This window comes from Rhipicephalus microplus, chromosome 8, assembly GCF_043290135.1.
Source record: "Rhipicephalus microplus isolate Deutch F79 chromosome 8, USDA_Rmic, whole genome shotgun sequence".
Taxonomy (NCBI): domain Eukaryota; kingdom Metazoa; phylum Arthropoda; class Arachnida; order Ixodida; family Ixodidae; genus Rhipicephalus; species Rhipicephalus microplus.
Window position 1 is genome coordinate 26,005,489 of NC_134707.1, and position 19,739 is coordinate 26,025,227.

The window sequence follows — 19,739 nt, forward strand, 5'->3', positions numbered from 1 at the left end:
GGAAAGCAACTTTAGTTTCAAATTAGGATGATGTCAGTAAATTCGGCCCCATCATAAGAATGCCGATGACATATTGTTCTGGCATTCAAAACCAACTTCAATTTTATTAGTTCACATGTTGGCAGACTCTATGTCCTCCTAACATCACAACTGTGTCACTGAAACCAGCTGTAGCATTTCCACACCAACCTTGCATGAAGTTATGGCAGCATCATCAAATTTTGCCGGATCGTCACGACAGACAGCGTTGATGATGTCTGGTCTGGTATATTGATGCTCACTTCATTATCAAGTCAAGATATAAGCATTTCTCTGTCATTAAATGTCAATATAACTGAGACTATTTCATGAGAGACAAAGATGTGAAAGAGTTAGTGCAGATTTAGAAATAGGCATCAGAGCTTGGAATAACTTGGAGGTGCTTTTTTTTTTCTTCAAAAAAAAAAAAAACTGTTATACTAATACTTTTCTGTTACCAAATGTGACAATCATAAAAAGAACACATGTGGGGCTGAGCTGAGCTAATACATCATCATGCTTAGGTATAAGTGACAAAAAGTATCTGTACAGTAGGAATAAAAATGTGACAGTTTCATTCTCTCCACTGTCAGCATTTGACAGTTTTAATCTTTTCGTGAGCGGTCGACCGAAAAATAAAACTTGCCTCGGGTAGCCGTCTGGAGTATGTCACGGGTTGGGTGATAAGAAGTACATTGGAAGATAAACAATATACTTCAAAGGATTAAAAAAAAAAAAGCAAGAAAATATGTAGGGCTACAAACTTGTGTGTCTTTGCTGCGACTTTTTTTAAAAGCGTGTACTGATGCAAAAATTTTCACTTGTCATTCTTTTTGGCACATAAAAGTCAAAGCCCTGAAAACCCTAGGGAACTTGTTGGTAAGGTGGTAGAATGGCAACATATTTTTAAAAGCTAGTTTCTGTTCCTACTGTACCCTGATGTCACGGCATCGTTCAAGTTTCTCACAATGTAAGGTACTGTAACGTTTTCATGTCTGCTCCATTGTCAATGCTCATATGACCATTTTAAAGCAAAAGCTGTTTGGGGATCACAAGGGTTGTGTTCGGCACAGAAAGATTTGAACCTGGGTCTTCTCAGTGCCAGTCTTGTATTCTACCACGGAGCCACGCTGATGCTTGAAACTTCATTGCAAACAGACCCTAGGTAGGCTTCATGTCAGCAAAGGAATGTGTTTACCTGATTGATAAAGCATTATATAACAGCAAAGAAACAACCTGGTATCACAATGGAAATCGCAAAAAGTGGGTTGTCGAGTGCACCAACCCATTATTCCAGCCCCAGGCATAATTCCTCATTGTCATCAGGCACCAGCATTGAAAAATTGCAGAAACTTCTTTGCAAGTGTTTAACAAGTACCACGCTTCCTTGAAGATTGACAAGGTGTGGTGTAATGAATGCCTACCTGCTACACAAACACTATAATGATTTGTGGCGTGGCAGGTACTGTGCAAATTTGTTTGCTTGTAGCAGTTACCCAAAGAATGCTTAGAAAATGCTCTAGAAAGTCTGCTGTTTCAGCTTTCGCTCTGACTGTGCTGCATGTTCTGCATAGGCCTGGCGGTTTTTTGCTCATTTTGCTTCTAAACTCCTTGTGGGTTTTTTTTACTCCATCTCATCTAAAACTGTGCTTGGGACAAGACACCAGAGTATAAGCAGGCAAAACAAACTGCAGTCTTGTTTTTTCTGTCTCCTTCTACTCTGGTGTCTCATCCCAAGCACAGTTTCAGTTTACGCAATGCGTCTAACCAACTATCTCCCGAACACATGCTTCTGGGCACCTGACGTGATCACAGCTGGCCGCCCTATCATGTGAAGTTGCCAAAATTGACACTGTTGCCTGACGTCATCATGCCAGTGCCGTTGTCAATTGGTGCGCTTTGTAAAAATCGACTTTAATGTCTGTATAAAATATCCACTCGACATTCACTGAGCTAAGACATGAAACAAACAGTGCGTGACACCGGACAGCGAGAGAATGAGCGATGAAAGTGCTGATGCTCTCTCATCATCGTGTGTCCAGTGCTGTTTGTTCATGTCTTAATCGTACCAACCAGCTTACCTAAGTTCGCTTCTGATTTTTTAAGGTTCACACACTTGCTCTGAGGCATCTCTGTATGCAGGAGATTTGTATGCTAGACTAAACTCGGCTTCAGAAATTTAGTCTCAGTGCCTATTTAAATGTGATTCAATGTTAATAACATCACAATCGTGAGAGATTCTAGGTAAAAAGAAAAGAAGGAGAGGGTTGGGACAAAGTTGAGAAGACAGTAATTGTATTTTCTCTGTAACATTATCCCTCTTTATCTTCTTCTGGGCTAAATGTTTTTGTTCATTGTCAGTTCCCACACATAGAGTGTGCAACAGAGCCTGTTGATGGGTGTCCGATTTGTGCAGGCCACCTTTGTAAAAGTATTCACTCGAATTTGGCGCCAACTAAGAGTTGGACTGGTATGCACCTGACAGTGAAAAGTATTTGGGTGTAGTTGTTTATACACCAAACAATTTTTTCTGATGGAATATGAGTATGTTGCTACTGTGATGCTACTGTCGAGAATGCCACCTGTCAGTTAAATCAAGCAAACCGCGAATATTCTATTCATGTATTTTAGTATAGCCTAATTGATACATTTTTGTTTCATAGAATTTTTCTTGTGCAAAAATGTTCCAAAAGCCTGGTTAGTTTCTCATGCCATCATTATCAAGTGAGCTGCTCAATGATTTAGCAAATCTGGACTTTACATCTTCTCATACAGATCCTTTCTTACCTTCATTTTCAAAAACGAAATAACAAGGTTCTTTTGTATTCATTTATTTGTTTGAATGCTCATTCATGTTACGCTCGTAACCATAGGACTCTGTCACTTTTGTCACATCTCGATTCAGCAAACCTCTCTAACCCATCACTGTGTAGAAAAAAGGGGGCAGCTCTTGTGTTCTGCGCAACAGTAGACAGCACTGCACCGCTTTTATTTGCCTGAATGTTAGCTGGCCTCGTTATGTGAGTTTTAAATAAGAGGGCGGTTCAAAGCTGCCCATCCATTAAAACGGCTCTGCCATGATTCGTCATCCTAAGCCACTGCATGAACTGAATATAAAGCTACATTAAAGAACACCTATGTAGATGCACGGCTATGTAGGTGCATAGCTACGTGCACCAATGCAGGAACGCAGCCACGTAGTGTAAAGCTATGTATTACATAGCTACGTGCACAGCTATGTAGGTGCACAGCACAGCTGCATAGGTTCACACTTATGTGACCTGTGTTGGTACACAACCATGTAGTGCACAGCTACATGCACCAGTGTAGGTACACAGCCACGTAGTGCACAGGTGCGCAGCTGCATAGTGTTGCGACATGAAGACAGAGGGCGTATTTGAAGAAGCTCAGAAAGCGGCAGCGGGTTGGTTTTTTTATTTACCGTGCGCCAGACAGTTTCTTGTCTTTCTCACTGTTGCTTTGTGCGTAAAAGCATGCAGATGTTCGTATGCACTGTCGTCCTCGTCTTTCTCCCAGGACGCACATGACATTTGCCTCCCTCCCAAAATGGCATCGTCCCGATGCGCAGCCAAGGCGCTCTACTTATAAAAACGCACATATCCACTGGCACCCACAGGACTAGCAAGAGTTAGCTGGACAAGTAGGGTTTCATCCGGATGACATGCACAATCTCGGGTGAGTGTTTCGGCGACTGGAACTGCAATCGACGTCGGGATTAACTTCGTAGTTGATGTCGTTTAATCGTCAGGTGACTCGATATGGGCCGAAGTATCGTCGTAATAGCTTCCTTGAAAGTTCGCATCGACGTATTGGAATCCCGACCCATACCTTCTCGCCTGGTGTGCATGTTACCAATTTATGTCTTAGGTCGCACCGTTTCGCATCTTTGTGTTGCTGGTGACAAATACGCACGCGGGCTAGCTGTCGGGCTTCTTCGGCGCGCTGTCCAAATTCTTCAGCGACAGAATGAGTGTCATCACACTCATGCAGCAGCATAGCGTCCAACGTTGTAGTGACTTCGCGCCCGTGTATTAAACTAAACGTCGTCATTCTGGTAGTTTCCTGCCGGGCGGTATTATAGGCGAAGGTCAGGTAAGGCAAGATTTCATCCCAGTTTTTGTGTTCTGTGTCGACATACATGCAGAGCATGTCTGCGAGGGTGTTATTAAGGCACTGTATTAGTCCGTTTGTTTGTGGATGGTACGCCGTTGTTCTCTGGTGAGCTGTATCGCTGAGCCTGAGAACAGACTCCAAAATTTCTGCCATGAACGCAGTTCCTCTATCGGTTATGAAAACTGTTGGAGCAATGTGGCAAAGGACGAAGTTTTCTATGAAGAAATGAGCCGCTTCTACTGCTGTGGCCCTCGGCACGGCTTTAGTTTTTGTGTAGCAAGACAAGTAATCGGTGGCGACAATGATCCATTTGTTCCCTGTGGTAGAAGTTGGGAATGGGCCCAGGAAATCCATTCCGATTTGTGTGAATGGCTTTGCTGGTACTTGGACGGAATGTAGTAAACCTGCCGGCTTGCCAGGGGGTGCTTTTGCGTCTTTGGCAGTCGGCACAGGTTTGGACGTGATGTTTCACAGCAGCAGGTAGGTTTGGCCAGTATAGTAACTCTTTTGCAGTCTGGACAATGTTAGAGTGTAGCCGAAATGACCGTAGGTGACTTCATGGCAGGCTTCCAGAATTTCTTTTCGCAGTGATGCAGGGATGACGAGCAAGTATGGGCTGCCGGTGGGAGAAAAGTTTTTCTTGTATAGGACGTCGTTCTTTAAACAAAAAGATGGCAGTCCTCTGGCAAAAACTTGCGGCACGTTTTCACGGCGTCCTTCTAAGAAGTCGATAAGCGGAAGCAGGCCAGGTCACTGCGCTGCTCTTGTGAAATAGTGGCTGCATTGATGACTCTTAAGAATGCGGCGTCCATAGACTCGTCAATAATAGAGGCAGGCTCGACGGGTGACCGTGAGAGACAGTCCGCGTCGGTGTGCTTCTTCCCTGATTTATAAATTATGGTCATATCAAACTCTTGAAGCCGAAGGCTTCAGCATGCTAAATGGCCAGATTGGCCTTTCAAGTTAGTGAGCCAGCAAAATGAGTTGTGATCGCTGACAACCTTGAATGAGTGGCCGTACAGCGATCGAAATTTGAGAATCATCCAGACCACGGCGAGGCACTCTTTCTCGGTAGTCTAGTAGTTCTCTTTCCTGCGAGAGAGTGCTCTGCTGGCATAGGCTATCACTTCCTCGAAGTTATCTTGCCATTGTATCAGTACGGCGCCCAGACCTACATTGCTTGTGTCGGTGTGAAGTGCTGTTGGCGCTTCCTGGTCGAAGTGCGCAAGAACCGGAGGTGTTCGGTGGCATTGGCATAATTCGTTGAATGCAGTTTGTTCCTTTTCGCCCCAAAGAAAGGGGACATCCTCTCGTGTGAGCCATTTCAAAGACACCGCAATAGACGGAAAGTTGCCAATGAATCGTCAGTAATAAGCGCAAAGTCCTAAGAAGCGTCTTACTGACGATTCATTGGCAACTTTCCGTCTATTGCGGTGTCTTTGAAACGGCTCACACGAGAGGATGTCCCCTTTCTTTGGGGTGAAAAGGAACAAGGATCATGCTGTGCGGGAAACTTTGCGACAGCGTTGATTTTGCCCGGGTCAGGTCGAACACCTTCATGGCTGACCACGTGACCTAAGAAGCAAAGTTTGCTAAAACCAAAATGGCACTTCTCTGGTTTTAAAGTCAGGCCAGCCAAACGTATAGCTTGTAGAACTACGAATAAACGACTTAGGCATTCCTCAAATGTAGCTGAGAAGACAATAGCATCGTCTAGATCGACCAAGCATGTCTGCCACTTCAGTCCTGATAGCACGATGTCAAACGTTGAACAGTGGCTGGCGCTGAGCATAACCCGAATGAAAGAAATTTGAATTCATAAAGACCGTCGTCACGTAGGCAGTTTTCTCATGGTCTTTCTCATCGATCTCTATTTGCCAATAGCCACTTCGCAGGTCCATCGATGAGAAATATCGTGCATGCCGCAGCCGATCAAGAGAGCCATCTATGTGTGAGAGTAGGTAGACGTGTGTCTTTGTGACTTGGTTTAACTTGTGGTAATCTATACAGAAACGCAAGCCGCCATTTTTTTTTACCAATACCAGGAGGGATGCCCAGGGACTTTTGAAAAGCTGTATTAGGTCATCTTGGAGCATCTTCTGAACTTGCTTTTGGATCTCCTCGCATTCTTTGGAGCTACATCATATGCGTGGTGCCGGATTGGTCTCATATTTTCTTCAACAATGATTCGGTGCCGGGTTAGTGGTGTTTGTTTGACCTTCGACGTGCACGAAAAACAATTTTGGAGCTGCTGTATCAGCTCTAGTATGCGCTGTTTATCCGAGGGTGACAGGGTAGAGCAAATGTCGACAGACAAAGGTGTCGAGGTTGGGACGGTCGCATCATCCGGTCGCAAAGCAAAGCAATCTCTGGCTTGGTCCACATCGTCGTAGTTGGCGATTGCGGTGCCCTTCTGGATGTAACGGCGCTCGTTGCTGAAGTTGGTGAGGAGCACTTCTGCCCGCCCCTCAGTTAGTGCGAGAACGCCCTTTGCTATGGAAACACCTTGTGTGAGCAATAGTGTGACTATTCGCTTCGCTATCACCTCGTTCCGGCACCGCCATTCAATAACACTGACACAAGGCAGCAAGATCTCGGCGGGAGCATCACATCATCAACTACACGTAAACGTTGCAGTTGCTGTTGCTCAGTGGGGGCGGCGACGTAAAGATGGGCGAAAAAGGTGACGATACGTTCTGGAATGTTGATGACAGCACCGTACTCTTGCAGAAAATCCATACCCATAATCAGCTCTTTACAACAGCCCGGTAAAATGACAAAAGTGGCGACGAAGCTCGAATCACCGATTACGAGCCGAGTGGTGCATTTACTGGTTGGCGTCATTAGCTGTCCACCAGCACTACTTACGCTCGGCCAACTTCACGGCATCTTGACCTTCTCAAGGCGGTCGGCGAGCTCTTGTCGCATAATAGAGAAGTCAGCACCAGTGTCAACCAGTGCTGTTACGTAGTGTCCGTCTATAATAACGCTAAGGTCGGCACGTACAAATTCATCAGCATTAGTACTCGTAGTTGTCGTCGTCTTTGTCATCACAGTCGTCATGTCGTCTTTGTGTAGAGGCAAGGGGCCTTTTGGCGTCTAGGCAATTGGCAACCTTCTTTGCCCTTGGAGGTCGTGGCAGTTAGTTTCTCTGGCACGGGCTTGGGGAGAGGTTTCTGACGGCGTCAGCGTAACTTCAGCGATTCGGGGAAGTGTGACCTCGTGCAGGTGAGGGAGACCACCAGCGACGACATAGTGAAAAAGCTTGGTTGATTGGCAGGTGATCAGCACCATGATCATGATGGTCTCCAAAATAAAATGAAGCGGGACGAGAAAAGTATCCAAACCGGGCTTCTCGATGACAGCAGTAGCGCGAGATGTGGCCTGGTTCGCCGCAGTGAAAACAAAGGGGTCAACGGTCGACAATGCGCCACAAGTCGGTCCGGCGCACTAGCGCACAGGTTCCCGCTGCCACCAAGGCAAGGTAAGCGGCTGTGGCTGAAAGGGTGCTTCTTCTGGTGCAGGCACATGACGACAGACAGCATCAGCATAGGTCAACGGACGTGGTTCAGGTGGTGACGCCGCTGATCAAAAGGTTTGCCGTAGTTCGTGGTGCACGATTTCTGCTACAGAAGCAACTGGAGGCTTGGTCGACGGAAGGCCGAGGGCCCGCAGTTCTTCGCGCAGGATTTGCCTTATCATTTGCCGTAGAGAGCTTTCGGAAACAACAGCGTTTTGAGCGGTGGCACCAACAGGCGTTTGTTCGGGCGAGCGGTCAAAGTGGCGGCATCGTTGCCGGAGTGCCCGCTCAATGACAGTCGCCTCTTTGATAAATTCATCCACTGTTGTTGGCAGATTTCGTACAAGGCCGGGGAAAAGCGGTTCCTTAACTCCCCACGTCGGGTGACAAACTTTCCTTGCCTCGAGCATGTCACGGTCAGCGTGGTGAAATAGACGGGCCATATCTTCGGCAAACACGGCGACACTTTCGTTCGGTTTTTGCACGCGGGCTTCAATCATCGGTTGTGCGAGATGCTGTCGGCCCGCACTTAGGAACGTCTCCAGAAGCTTTTGGCGGAAATTGTCCCAGGTTTGGAAAGTAGGCTCCCTGTTCTCGTACCATGTGTGAGCGCTATTTTCCATTGCGAAGTAGGCACGGCCAAGTTTCTCTTGTGCACTCCAGCGATTTACAACAGCGGTCCGCTCGAACTGGTCGAGCCAATCTTCAACATCCTCATACACTTCTCCACGGAAAACTTCAGGAACACGAGGAGGCTCAAAGGTTACCTGGGAAGGAAAGAGTCGGCTGGGTAGGAGGAAGATTTGCAGCCGTTGAAGGGGTCGCCATGTTGGTAAGAGGAGATGCAGTCAAGAGCCTGTGCAGTCAAGAGCCTGTGTACCGATTCAGCCTAGTACACTGGCTGAATCGGTGTACTCGAGTTGTAACAAGATGTCGAGGCTCCGGACTAGGTGTACGGTCCCGAACAACGCTTTCCTGCATCAGGTGGCAGACCGCAGCACCTCCACCTGTGTTGCGACGTTAAGACAGAGGTCGTATTTGAAGAAGCTGAGAAAGCAGCAGCGGGTCAATCTTTTTTATTTACCGCGCGCCAGAGAGTTCCTCGTCTTTCTCATTGCTTCCTGCATAAAAGCGTGCAGATTCGCATATGCACGGTCACCTTCGTCTTTCTTGCAGGACGCACGTGATAATAGGTTCACAGCTATGTGACCTGTCTTGGTACACAGCCACATAGTGCACAGCTACGTGCACTAGTGTAGGTACACAGCCTCGTAGTGCAAAGACATGCAGGTGCACAGCTACGTGCACCATGTAGGTACACAGCCACATAGTGCACAGCTGTGTAGGTGCACAGCTGAATAGGTTCACAGTTATGTGACAAGTTTTGATACATAGCCTTGTAGTGCACAGCTACGTGCACTAATGTAGGTACACAGCACGTAGTACAAAGCTATGCATGTGCATAGCTACATGCACCTATGTAGGTACACAGCCATGTAGTGCACAGCTGCATAAATGCTCAACTACGCAGGTGCACAGCTGCAGAGGTTCACAGTTATGTGACCTGTGTTGGTACACAGCCACATAGGGCGAAGCTATGCAGGTGCATACCTACGTGCACCTATGTAGGTACACAGTCACGTAGTGCACAGCTGCATAGGTTCACAGTTATGTGACCTGTGTTATACACAGCCACGTAGTGCACAGCTACATGTACCAATGAAGGTATGCAGCCATGTAGTGCAAAACTATGTAGATGCATAGCTACTTGCACCTATGAAGGTACATGGCCAGGTAGTGCACAGCTGCATAAGTGCACTGGTTTGTAGGTGCATATGTTGCTTTACAGATGCATAGTGGGTAGTTTAACGCCACTTGAAATTTCGTGATATGCTCCGCTGCGGTGGTGTAGTGGCCAAGGTACTCAGCTGCAGACCCGCAGGTCCTGAGATCGAATCCCAGCTGTGGCGGCTGCATTTTTGATGGAGGTGAAAATGCTATAGGCCCGTGTACTCTGATTTGGGTGCATGTTAAAGAACCCCACATAATTGAAATTTTTGGAGCCCTTCACTATGGTGTCTTTCATAATCATATGGTGGTTCTGGGATGGTAAATCCCACATATCAATCAATCACTTTGGTTATATGGTGCATAGCTTCTGGGAACCTTGGTGCAAATATGGACATTTGCACTGGTTGGGAGACTGCAAGACAAAACAGTATCTCTTCTGTTTCTCTATGCCTATGCGAAATTCTGTTTTTGCACCTGAACATTCCTCAAAGCATAGTGAGTGGTTAGTTACTTCTCAAAACGATTAATTATAGCTGTGTGGGCATTTCAGAACTGTACTTTCAATAGGCACCTTAGGAGAGTTTGCAGTGGCTACTGTCACATGCATGAACGTTTCTCTCTCACGGCAGTAGAGGTGTCTGTTAAGAAGTGAAGCAGGGCAAGTAAATGACCTGATAACGCTATCGTGTTCCACTCCTAAAGGCGATGCTTCAGCGCAACTCCCGCCCGTGGTTTTCTGACTTCCTTGTATCTCACTGTGCCTTCTTCTTTGTGGCATGCAGGTTTCAGCAAACAGCCAGTCGCGGCATGAGTTCGGTCTGGAAGCGACTGCAGAGGGTCAACAAGCATGCAGCCAAGTTCCAACTGGTGGCCTCCTTTCGAGAGCTGGTGGTCACCGGTAGCAGAAAATGGTACGTGTGGGCTACAGATTTCAAGTGCTTAGGCGAGACAAGTATTTGAGAATTTTTTTTTTCACTCAGTTGAGCAGCGCTTTAGAAACTTCAGATATGAATCGGGGAAAGCAGAACTTATGATAACTGCTATGAACATGGTGACAGCAAAGTTAATCGTGTAACACTTATACTGTCATATTATGGTGGCAAGAATATCCATGTCCTTTTTTGTGAGCATTTGTCTTGTTAACATATAGGACAGCCATTTTTTTTCTTGTGTTCTCGTACCTATGTGCCTGTGTCACTCAACACAAGATGGGCGATGTTGGGAGCGTCCCCTTTGAATCGGGGGGGGGGACTCCTCTAGGTGCTATGTTGTTTGTGCGAAGAAGTGGTCACCTCTGAAGTTTGCGCTCATTTCAGTTGAGATTATTACTGTAATGGAATGGAATGAAAAAACTTTATTTTAATGGAATGAAAAAACTTTATTTAATCATTACTGTAAAAAAAGTTTTTATTCTGTGTGGATGGATGGATAGACAGATGGATGTATGAGGCTGTATATACCCTTTTGATTGGATGACAACTTGCATTATCTATCTTCCTACATGCTTGCGTCACCTGGCGGATAAAAATGACCACAGTGCCATCACTGACCTGTTGTCGTGGTTGTCATACCTGTCGAGTGCAGGGTTGTTTGGCGACACACGTGAATACTTTTTTACCTTGCGAAAGTGCCTTTATTTGTGTTGCTTGTAGTTCTTACTCGTCATTGCTGCGTTGACTTCTTGGATAAGTCATCTGGCTATCCACAAAATGCAGCTGCTTGCGTGATTCTATTGCTGTGTTGAGTGCGATGCTGGTGCATATATAGCCCATCGGTGTCATGATTCTCGGTTGTGCGGTTCCTGAGTGTCAAGTTGAATCTTATGGAATGCGGTGTTCCATGGTTTGCTGCTGTAATGGAGGCTGGACAGTATGATACTGCTACATTGGGGTACAAGAACCTGCTGCTTTATTTTTGAGGGCTCGCACACTTGCTTCATTTGTGCTGATTACTTCGTTTTGACATTAGCACTTGCCCCGCTGTGGTGATCTAGTAGCTAAGGTACTCGGCTGCTGACCCGCAGGTCGCGGGATTGAATCCTGGCTGCGTCGACTGCATTTTCGATGGAGGTGAAAATGCTGTATGCCCGCGTGCTCAGATTTGGGTGCACATTAAAGAACCCCAGGCGGTGGAAATTTCCGGAGCCCTCCACTACGGCGTCTCATAATCATATGGTGGTTTTGGGGTGTTGAACCCCACATATAAATCAGTCGACATCAGTACTTCTCCACTACATGCGCCTTTCATAGAGAGATTTCTCTTTTGCATTTAGATAATGATTTATTTGTGTGTCTGAGACTGGTCCTGATCTGGTATACTCTTTCATTCTTCACAGGCAGCCACATAAGTTACTTGTCATATGGACACGGAGGGGACGCCGGGTGGCCACCCAGGTATGAGACAGCACAAATGTCTGTCGTCCATGCTTTCGCGGATCATTGTCAACCTGAAGGGGTTGGTTCATGCCCGCCCCAGGAAATCTGAATGCCCAACTGCGGCTAGGAGCAGTAACCGGGTTAAGAATCGAGCAAATCCGTTAACCTAAAATGGGAAAAATTGATGCCACTGTGATGACATACCACTGCCAACATACATAAATCATGGCCATAAATTGAATGTGCAACCAATTTTTGTGTGTTCAGCATAGGAAGTGAATGCAAAAATTATATTTATACAAAGTAAAAATGTAATGGGTGTTCATGCTTTTTTTTTTTTAGTAAGAAAAACACTGCCTTGGTTCTGAAAGATGAAACCGGTATAGTTTACTTTCTCGGAATACATAGTTGCTTAATAACTTAATGTCAGTGTCGCTAATTTTCAGACAATATTACTGTCCACGAAGAACCATGTTGTTTTCATTATGGCCCATAGGTCCAGGTTAAAATAGACAATAAATAGAAGTGTGGAAATGTGAAAAGACTTCAAAAGCTGAATATTTCACAGGAATCGAACCCAGGACCTTTAATATAGTTCAAAGATGTGTTAAAGTAAAGAATGAGAAAATTTATTCAATTTCAATTACATTGCAAAAGCTCTGCCCCTTTTTTGTGGAGCTTGCTTTAGGGTAGTTAACCGATTCCTTTTCAGCTCTACAGAACCTGAATACTGGAGCTTTCTTGCCACTGCATGCAACGTGTGCATGAAGACAAGGGCTGCGAATCAATTCTCTCGTCACTTTCAATGCAGGCGAGGTCGTGGGAGCCCACTATCCGCGATCCGTATCAAGGGCGTGTCGCCTGGCCCGTGCCGGAAAATGTGGAGGTGTCCGTCACGCTGTTCCGCGATCCAAACAGCAACGTCTTTGAGGACAAGGAATGGAGCTTTGTCATCGAAGATGTGCGTGGTGACGTGAATCATTCCTCTTTTGTGTGTTGCACCTAGTGTAACAGTAGGTTAATAGTATGGTTATCCATTGTGATTAGCTGACTGACCCATTGTGATTAGATGACTCTTCAATGACATGATTATCCCCTGTGGTCTAGTGTTAGAGAAACCCCATTACACTGTATCACAATGTAAAGCTCTGGTTAAATGGCATAAGCAACTGTTAACCTTAGAAGATGACTGTGCTGGGAAAAAGGGTCGCATTTGGGGTCCGGCCAGTGCTTGAAATAGGCTAGCCAAGCAAGACTGCAAGAATTTTTTTTGAGCTGCGAGGATGCAATGCTGCAATAAATGTGGAAACGTGCTTTTTGTTGCATCGTTACTGTGCAGAAAATCTTTCAAAGGGTCACCCTTGGAGAATCTAGAGCACTTGAAAGAAAAGGTGTACATTACATTTTCTTCAGCTACATTAAGGATAAAGGAATAGCAGCAATGACTGCTGCACAAGGCTTCAGTGAAGGCCTTCAAAGTTGTACTGTTGTGTAAAGGGTGCTCTAGCATCTTTGTTGTAATAATCAACTTCCAAGTGTGTCGGCTGTTTTAGCCTTGGCTCTCTTTATTCTCAAAGGAAAGCATTCGCTTTTGTTGGTAATAGAACCACTGTTATAGTTTATTGTTGAGTAAAACACAGTGAAGGTGCAGTAAAACACCAACTTAAGGTTACGATCCTGAGAATGTGAGCTTGGTATGGAATTATGAACTGAACATCACACGTAAGAGACTAGGACACAGAATAGGAACAGTGCTGTCTATGCTTGGGCAAGTATTCTAATACTTTGAATATTTGAACTTGCTTTAATTTGAATTGAAAATATTGAAACTTTGAAAGTGTTCGAAATGAATAAGTAAATGTATATTAGTTCGTTTATAATCACCATAAAGGTGATTTCAGTTAAGTGGACGGGTGCTGAGCTGTGAAAGCAGCTTTTCAAACCTGTACTTTGTGTATAATGTTCTGCAAAGGTCGCTTCGCTGTAATGAAGAATTGTTAAGCCGTGAACAGACCTGTTTATTGAAAGTTTGCATTTTGGCGAAGCTTCAATTTAAGGTTAAATGAACATATGAGCCTCACATAGATTAATTTTGATGCTTTGAAGCTTCTTATACCAGCTTATGTGCTTAAATATAACAAATAATAAAACATAACATATTTTGCAGGTTATCACTTCCATTTTACCAAAAGTCAAATCCTGCTTCTGTTCAATGTTGTTTTTACATCCTTTTGAACCAAATGAGTGGCGATTACACAGGCCTCGTTTTAATAATATATATATATATATATATATATATATATATATATATATATATATATATATTATTACGAGGCAGTGGGCATGGCTCTACCGTCGTGGACAACAGTTCGATGAAAAAGAAGTGGACTCGCCGCGCGAGAGACTGGCAGCTCTGAAGCGTCACTTTGGCATGTAAATATAGGAAATACGCTCATTCCTCTCTTCCGTGTGTTTGCGAGCTCCGTAACAAATTGGTGGAGGTGCTGGGTAACGAAGCGCCATACAACGGAGCTCCGCAGTGGTCGTCAAATCGGAGTTTCCGTGATGGAACACGGGACTGATCCCACGGCCACCTCTCCATCGGCTTCGGCGACGCCCGCACCATCCACGGCAACGCCTCCACTGGCCCCACCCCCACCCACGTACGTGCTGACGCATCCGAAGCATCCTGGAACGTTCTGCGGTACGGACCAAGTTGATGTCGACGACTGGATAGCCGACTACGAACGCACCAGTGCTCTCAACCGGTATGATCCGACTCTTATGCTGGCCAATGTGCTGTTTTACCTGAAAGGCACGGCCAAAGTCTGGTACGAGAACCATGAGGAGGAGATCGGCAGTTGGGACACCTTCAAGGAAAAGCTTCGCGACTTATTTGGGAAGCCCATCGGTCGAAAGGCGGCTGCAAAGAAGGAGTTGTCTATACGTGCTCAGACGTCCACAGAGCCGTATATCTCATATATACAGGACGTGCTGGCTCTATGTCGTAAAGTTGACAACGACATGTCGGAGTCTGACAAGGTTGGCCACGTCCTCAAGGGCATAGCGGACGACGCGTTCAACCTGCTAATGTGCCGGAACTGTGCGACCGTCGACGAAATTATTGAGGAATGCCGGCGTTTTGAACTGGCCAAAAGCAGGCGGATTTCAAGATCATTTACTCGACTGCCGAACACCGCAGCGACGTCCTCCTGCGAAGATGGACTGTCCTCCCATCGGCAGTCTTCACCAGCGTCTGAAATTACGCGAATTGTCCGGCGGGAAATCGAAGCAATTACACCTACTCTTCCCGCCAACGGCCACGTCGATTTGCAAGTACCTCAGGTTTGCTTGGTACAGTCGATTGTGCGGGAAGAACTGAGCAATTTGGGCTTCGATGTCTGCGCCGTTGCTCAGTCTCGACCAATTGGCTTCCGTTCAAGGTCGCCGCCTCGCCCCAGGTCACCACCCCAAGAAAGGTCTTATCCACGCTCTCGCAATCCGGCCGAATGGAGAACTGCGGATGATCGGCCGATCTGCTTTAACTGCCGCCGCATAGGTCACGTCGCACGGTATTGCCACAACCATTGGTCTTCGTCCCGAAACCAGTATAACACTGCTCGCCGCACCGATAGCTACCGTCGTTTCCAACCTCCTGAGCCGATCGCCGACAACTACCGCCGGCCTCTGCCCGTCGATTCCTACGCCTGCGATGCCCCTGATACGCAGCACAGCCGCTCACCGTCGCCTCGACGTCACCAGTCTCGTTCGCCGCCAGGACGTCGCCCGTCGTCCCCTTCTCCTCTACGACGACGCCCGACCTCCCCGCTCAATTCTCACCAGGGAAACTAAGCGGTGCAGCTCTTGGAGGTGAAGCTGCATCCTCGGTACCGACCTCAAATCCTCTCCTTGTACTGCCGACACGACGAAATTTGATCGACGTCGACGTTGACGGCCTGACTGTTTCTGCACTTGTTGACACTGGGGCGCATATTTCTGTGATGAGTGCCCGACTTCGTCGCCGCCTGAAGAAAGTGCTCACACCGGCTGCCCCTGGCGTTATTCGTGTCGCCGACGGAAGAAGTCTTGCCATCACAGGAATGTGCACAGCACGCATCACTATCGCCGATCACCCCACATCTGTTCTCTTTGCAGTTATTGAGCAGTGCCCAAATGACCTAATTCTTGGTTTAGATTTCTTGTCCACCCATGCTGCTCTCATCGACTGTGCAACCGGCGTTCTTCAACTTGAACTGCCTCGACTTGGACCTGTGCCGTCCTCACCGTCACACCGCTTGTGCGCTGTTGATTATGTTCGGCTGTCACCGCAAGCCACCACGTGTGTTGCCTTAACGATATCACCAGCTCTTCCTGACGGTGACTACATAGTGTCTCCATTGGTGGATGTGCTCTTGGCTCGAAGTGTTGCTGTGCCGCATACAATCGTGACTATTGTGGACAACTACGTTCAGCTTCCGCTCCTTAACTTCAGTAGTTCGACCCAAGTTCTCCCGCAAGGCATTTCGTTAGCCCACGTTTCCCCACTTGATGCATGTAGCATCGTGGCATTGGACCCTGAAGACTGTTCGTCCCCTACTGCAGCCAGCCGAGCAAACGCACCTAGCGACGAAATCACGATGATGATCGCCCCTGATCTTCTGCCCTGTCAGTTGGCGCAACTTCACCACGTTCTGACTACCTACCGAGATATTTTCGACTTCGATGACCGCCCTTTAGGGCAAACGTCCTTCGTGCGTCATCAAATACATACCGGCGATGCTAATCCTGTTAGACGGCGACCGTATCGTGTTTCCCAGTCCGAACGCCAGGTCATACAACGAGAAGTCGAGAAAATGCTCTCCAAAGGAGTCATAGAGGCCTCTTCAAGTCCATGGGCGTCACCTGTTGTTTTAGTGAAAAAGAAGGATGGCAGCTGGAGATTTTGCGTTGACTACCGTGCCTTGAACAAGATAACCCGCAAAGACGTATATCCGCTGCCACGAATCGACGACGCCCTTGATTGCCTTCATGGCGCGCGATACTTCTCATCTATTGATCTGCGTTCGGGCTACTGGCAAATTTCTGTCGACGACTTAGACCGAGAAAAGACTGCCTTCATCACACCGGACGGCCTTTATCAGTTCAAGGTTATGCCTTTTGGGCTGTGCAACGCCCCGGCAACGTTCGAACGCATGATGGACTCTCTTCTTCGTGGTTATAAATGGTCCATCTGTCTTTGCTACCTCGACGATGTGATTGTTTTTTCCCCAACATTTGAAACTCACTTAACTCGTTTGTCGACCATTTTAGCCGTTTTTCGTCGAGCAGGACTCCAGCTGAACTCGAAAAAGTGCAATTTCGGCCGACAACAAATCACGATCCTTGGTCATCTTGTAAGTGCTGCTGGCGTCCGACCTGACCCTGACAAGATTAGCGCTGTCAAGAATTTCCCTCTGCCTTCTTCAACCAAAGATGTTCGGAGTTTTGTGGGCTTATGCTCGTACTTCCGCCGCTTTATACGCGATTTCGCTACAATTGCACGACCACTAACTGATCTTCTCAAAAAGAACGTGCCCTTCTCGTGGGGCCAAGACCAAGCAGCTGCGTTTTCCACGCTGATCGACCTGCTCATTTCACCACCAATACTGGCTCACTTTGACCCGTCTGCGACGACTGAAGTACGCACAGACGCCAGTGCTCACGGAATCGGCGCCGTCCTCGCTCAACACCAGGGAGGCCAAACGCGTGTTATTGCGTATGCCAGCCGCCTTCTCTCCACATCTGAGCGAAACTATTCGATAACAGAGCGCGAGTGTCTTGCGTTGGTCTGGGCTGTAGCGAAATTTCGCCCCTACTTGTATGGCCGCGAGTTTTCAGTTATTACGGACCACCACGCTCTGTGTTGGCTGTCGTCGCTCAAGGACCCAACTGGTCGCCTAGGTCGCTGGGCTCTACGTCTCCAGGAGTATAACTTCGACGTAATTTATAAGTCGGGCAGGTTGCACCAAGATGCTGATTGTCTCTCGCGTTATCCGGTGGACCCTGCTAGCCTCGCTGTCCATGAAGGCGATTCTTGTGTGCTCGCCATATCTGATTTGCACGACATCGGCACAGAGCAGCGCCGGGACGCAACCCTCAAGAAGGTCATTCAGCGAGTATCTTCAGGACATTCCGACCCTTCTCTCCGTCAATATGTCCTTCGCAACGACATTCTGTATCGTCGCAACATGAAGTCTGATGGCCCGGAATATTTGTTAGTTATTCCCCAACACATGCGTGCCACTATTCTTCAACATCTGCATGACGCACCGACGGCGGGACACCTGGGTTTTTCACGCACCTATCACCGCGTGCGGCAACGGTTCTTTTGGCCTGGCATGTATAAATTTGTGCGCCGTTATGTCGCTGCTTGCGAGCGCTGCCAGCGTCGGAAACGTCCTGCTCTCCGTCCGGCTGGCCTGCTCCAACCTATCGACATTCCCCCGGAACCATTCTTCCGCATCGGCCTCGACTTGCTCGGACCTTTCCCGACGTCCGTGTCAGGCAACAAGTGGATCGCTGTCGCAACCGACTATGCGACCAGATACGCGATAACTCGTGCATTGCCAACTAGCTGCGCTACAGACGTCGCAGACTTTCTCCTAAATGACGTCATTCTGCGGCATGGAGCTCCGCGCCAGCTTTTGACGGATCGGGGCCGCTGCTTCCTCGCAAAAGTTATCGACGAAATCCTCCGGAGCTGCTCTACCGAACATCACCTTACTACTGCCTACCATCCCCAGACTAACGGTCTCACGGAGCGTCTCAACCGAACTCTTACAGACATGTTGTCTATGTACGTCTCTGCTGACCACCGTGACTGGGACGCAATGCTCCCCTACGTTACATTTGCATATAATTCGTCAAGACATGACACCGCCGGCTACTCTCCATTCTTTCTTTTGTACGGCTGCAACCCTGCGTTGCCATTCGACACACTCCTTCCTTCTGCTACTATCCAACCAACGGTGTATGCGCAGGACGCTGCTTCTCGAGCCCGCGTCGCTCGCCAAATCGCGCACACTCGGCTCAGTGCTTCTCAGGCCGCACAAAAAGTCCGCTACGATGACTCGCACCGCGACGTTGACTACCCTGATGACTCTCTTGTCCTACTCTGGACGCCGTATCGACGTGAAGGTTTGTGCGAGAAGCTCCTCCCACGATACACAGGACCCTACAAAGTTCTCCGCAAGGTCACCGACGTCGACTACCTCATCACTCCCGTTCAACCGCACTCATCCTCTGCTACACCATCTACTGATGTTGTTCATGTGTCGCGCCTAAAGCCCTACTATACTGCCAGTCCTGATTGACTTAGGGGCGCCGTGACGGCGCTTTGTTCGCCGGGGGTGATATTACGAGGCAGTGGGCATGGCTCTACCGTCGTGGACAACAGTTCGATGAAAAAGAAGTGGACTCGCCGCGCGAGAGACTGGCAGCTCTGAAGCGTCACTTTGGCATGTAAATATAGGAAATACGCTCATTCCTCTCTTCCGTGTGTTTGCGAGCTCCGTAACAATATATATATATATATATATATAGTGTGCGCGTTAGTTTAGTCATGAAAAATAGGCCCATTTTTCTTTATAACTTCATGTACACTATTCGAATTTGATTCAAAATTATTCAACCAAACTTACTGTTCGCTGCAAACCTAAAATTCACTATTCGCACAAGCCTAGTGCTGTCACGTGTTTACACTCTGCGTATCTGTCATTTAAATGCACTGTTTGATTTGTAATTCTCAGGGTTCCTTGCGGGGGACATTACATGTAGGATGTAATAGAGAAGTGTAACAAGAACTGAAATGGTTCTCGCGTAAATTAGTTTCCTCAAAGACAGGTGCACAATACATGAGCATT

General features: G+C 47.3%; 1 protein-coding gene across 4 annotated transcripts in view; it reads left to right on the forward strand.

Annotated features, from left to right (window-relative positions):
- Positions 1-19,739, forward strand: part of Ehbp1 (Eps15 homology domain containing protein-binding protein 1) — a 73,770-nt gene that overhangs the window by 1,827 nt on the left and 52,204 nt on the right. For all 4 annotated transcript variants that reach the window (XM_075871347.1, XM_075871349.1, XM_075871348.1 and 1 more), the window contains exons 2-4: positions 10,246-10,374; positions 11,799-11,856; positions 12,650-12,799. In XM_075871347.1, coding sequence (XP_075727462.1) covers positions 10,271-10,374; positions 11,799-11,856; positions 12,650-12,799 — 312 coding nt within the window. In that variant the 5' untranslated portion in view covers positions 10,246-10,270. The remainder of the gene's footprint in view (positions 1-10,245; positions 10,375-11,798; positions 11,857-12,649; positions 12,800-19,739) is intronic.